Here is a 2816-nt window from a genome sequence, read left to right as displayed (position 1 = left end):
TTTGTCCCTAATATTTCAGGCAGGGTCAAAGCTACAATGGTGCTGACACCAGAAAACCATTCTATGACATCTTACCTTTACAGACGTACCAAAAGTTTCTTCTAATAGCTTCTAATAGCTGTGAGGCTATAAGTGATTTACTTTTGTGTGTTTTTGTCAGGCAGAAATTTATTTATAGCCCCTTAGGGTGTAAGAGGTTAAGCAATAAATTCTGAGTGGACAGTAAAGTTACTCCAAAACATTTTTTGATGAAGTTTTATTTCTGGATTGAATATTTTTAAACACATTTCCATTTACAAAACCCATTGCTTGGTTGCAATTGCAATGGAAAATAATATTATGCTGGATACATTTCAGAACTTGGCAGCAGTGCATAGAAATGCTGACTCCCCCTCACATCCACCTGCAGAACAATCCCACCTGAGAATCCGCTACAAACATGAACCATTATGAGGTTTAATATTATTATCGTTCAGTCATGCACATGTTTACATGACTAAACATTGTAAAACATAGAGCGTCACAAAAATGCATTCATCAATGCACCTGGCTTTGTGACGTAACTGAATAACAGCAGCAGACGCCACCGTCCAGGCTTCTGTTATTAAGAGTCTATGCATTAACTAAACAGCTTTCAGTCCATTTCCTCCTCCACAGGCTGCGTCTTCACCTCAATGGTTTTTGGAGGGATGTAGGAGCCCATTCCTGCAGCCCGCTCTGCCTCAGCCTGTGTGTACGGCTCCTCTCTGAGCTGCTTTAACCTGCAGACATAGCGACAGGTGAGAGACCTCGCTCCAACAACCCCAAATGCTTCTCCTGATGTTTTCTCTGTCGACCGGAAACCTACCGTTTCTTGTGCACTTTGGTCTTGAAATGCTCTTTCAATGATCTCATGTCAACAAAGTATCTCCTGCAAGACAGGGTCAATATGAATTAAACGGGTTAAATACTTTGCAAAGGGGTCAGAGCACAACTGATAAAGTGACTTTAAAAAAGGGCTTTAATGTGATTAACTTCTGCATTTAATGCCAATAAATCCCAATAACCAGAATACAGATATAAACTGAAGAACACATTGTAGTCTAAAACCATATTAGGACAAAAAACAAGAAATAATGCATCTTATAAATAGAAATTTTACATTTTCAAATTTTAGAAAAGATAAATGAAGTAAGACATGATAAAAGTAACTCGATAAAGTTAGCCTAAATCGGAAAGCAAGAAAAACTGTTTTTTTTAATCCTAATTTAAAGGACTATAACCCTTTATAGAGGTATTAATTTAAATCCAGCACCAAATAAGATAAATTAATTAATAATTTATTCTTTTAAACAATCCTCCTCATCTTTTATTGCATCTTAAAAAGTTATATTTACACGTTTAAAGGCTGAAATTGTCTCATTTTATAGCTTGATACCTTAAATTAATAGAAATATTTATCAGCGTCTGACCTGCAGATTTTGTGTTTAAAAAAGAACAGTTATTTTCTGCTCTTCAGAAATCTTACACTTTTTAACCAAAAGCCAAACATTGCAGCGTTTTCAGTGCTTTAAATGGATTTTAATTATGATAAACTCAGGAGGTTTTTTTTATACATCCTTAGGAATGAAAAACAAATTTCTATCTTTATTCTAAAGACAAAAATGTATCTGTCTACTCATGCATGCATTTCATACTATAATATAAATATACCAACAAAGTAGTTGCATAGATATGGTTGTAATCTAGTTTTATACTTCTATAGGAGCCATTTGTAGTTCGGTGTTCAGGCAGTTTTAGTCTATTTTATTTAGTGTCAATACGTTGGTTGGGTTTAGTAGCGGTATTTGGTTTGTATGTGAATAGTTTCTCTGACCTATATTCTTGCTCTAACGCTGGTGGTGCTGAGGGTAAAATCTATGTATCCATCATTCTTCACTAGACATGGAAATACTTTAGTATATTCTGCTGTAAATCGGGCTACCTTCAGCTTCACAGCCCCCCTCCCCACCCACGCTCTCTCCATTCATCTCCTGGTCGCAATTTTTCCTCACTGCAGCAGCAACGTTCACGTCCCCCTCTTTGGTTTTTGAAAGAACTTATTTATTTTGGGAAGTTTTTCCCCGTTCTTCCAGCAGCCCTTCTTTACTTTTTCTTTTCTGGAATCTGTTTAAAGGGGAACACCGTTTTTTTTATTACATGGGTCCTTGATTTTCCGTTATTCCATCAGGTTCTTCTCACACATATGAGTTTAGTGTCATTTGGAGCCGTTCTGAAGATATTTCGTTAGGTTATATCCAAGTAACGTCTTCCTATGGGCAACGACTTGAAGGCACAAACTAAAATGCAATAATTCATGCATCATGTGCGGATGAGATCAACTTTAATTGCACAGACACAACAAGAGAGAGCGGGGTGTGGGGAGGAGGCTGCTGGTGAAACCTCTGCAGCGTGTCTGTCCAAAGCGATGCTCTGATCAACCAGCGTTCCAGGCGACTGGTTGATCAGATAACTGATTGGATCAGTCCCATAAGTTTATCTGGGTTACTCTCTGGTAGTCGCCTAGTTACCACTCAAAGCAGTGCATCCTGGGAAACGGCAGAGGTTCAATCCTTGAGCAAATAACGAAAATATATAGGACTGATTTTACACTGACTTCAGTACAGGGGTCACTGAAGGGGCCTTCAGTGGCTGAGAGGAGGATGCTGTCCAAACTCACATCCATCATGGACAACACCTCTCACCTCCTGCACCAGACTGTAGAGGAGCTGAGCAGCTCCTTCAGTCAGAGACTTAGACACCATGTCTGTAAGAAGGAGCGCTACCGCAGGTCATTC

At 38.7% G+C, this 2816-nt stretch overlaps 1 protein-coding gene across 1 annotated transcript in view; it reads right to left on the bottom strand.

Moving 5' to 3' along the window:
- Positions 1–257: 257 nt before the first annotated feature.
- The window catches only part of znf593 (zinc finger protein 593), a 5037-nt gene continuing 2478 nt past the window's right edge, over positions 258–2816 (bottom strand). The window contains exons 3-4 of the mRNA XM_015385164.1: positions 848–910; positions 258–761 (exon numbers count right to left, since the gene is read on the bottom strand). Of these exons, the coding sequence (XP_015240650.1) occupies positions 635–761; positions 848–910 (190 nt within the window). The 3' untranslated portion in view covers positions 258–634. The remainder of the gene's footprint in view (positions 762–847; positions 911–2816) is intronic.

Source organism: Cyprinodon variegatus, unplaced genomic scaffold (assembly GCF_000732505.1).
Source record: "Cyprinodon variegatus isolate N-32 unplaced genomic scaffold, C_variegatus-1.0 Scaffold332, whole genome shotgun sequence".
NCBI lineage: Eukaryota > Metazoa > Chordata > Actinopteri > Cyprinodontiformes > Cyprinodontidae > Cyprinodon > Cyprinodon variegatus.
Note: the sequence above shows the minus strand (reverse complement) of the source record. Positions and strands in the feature narration are given on the sequence as shown.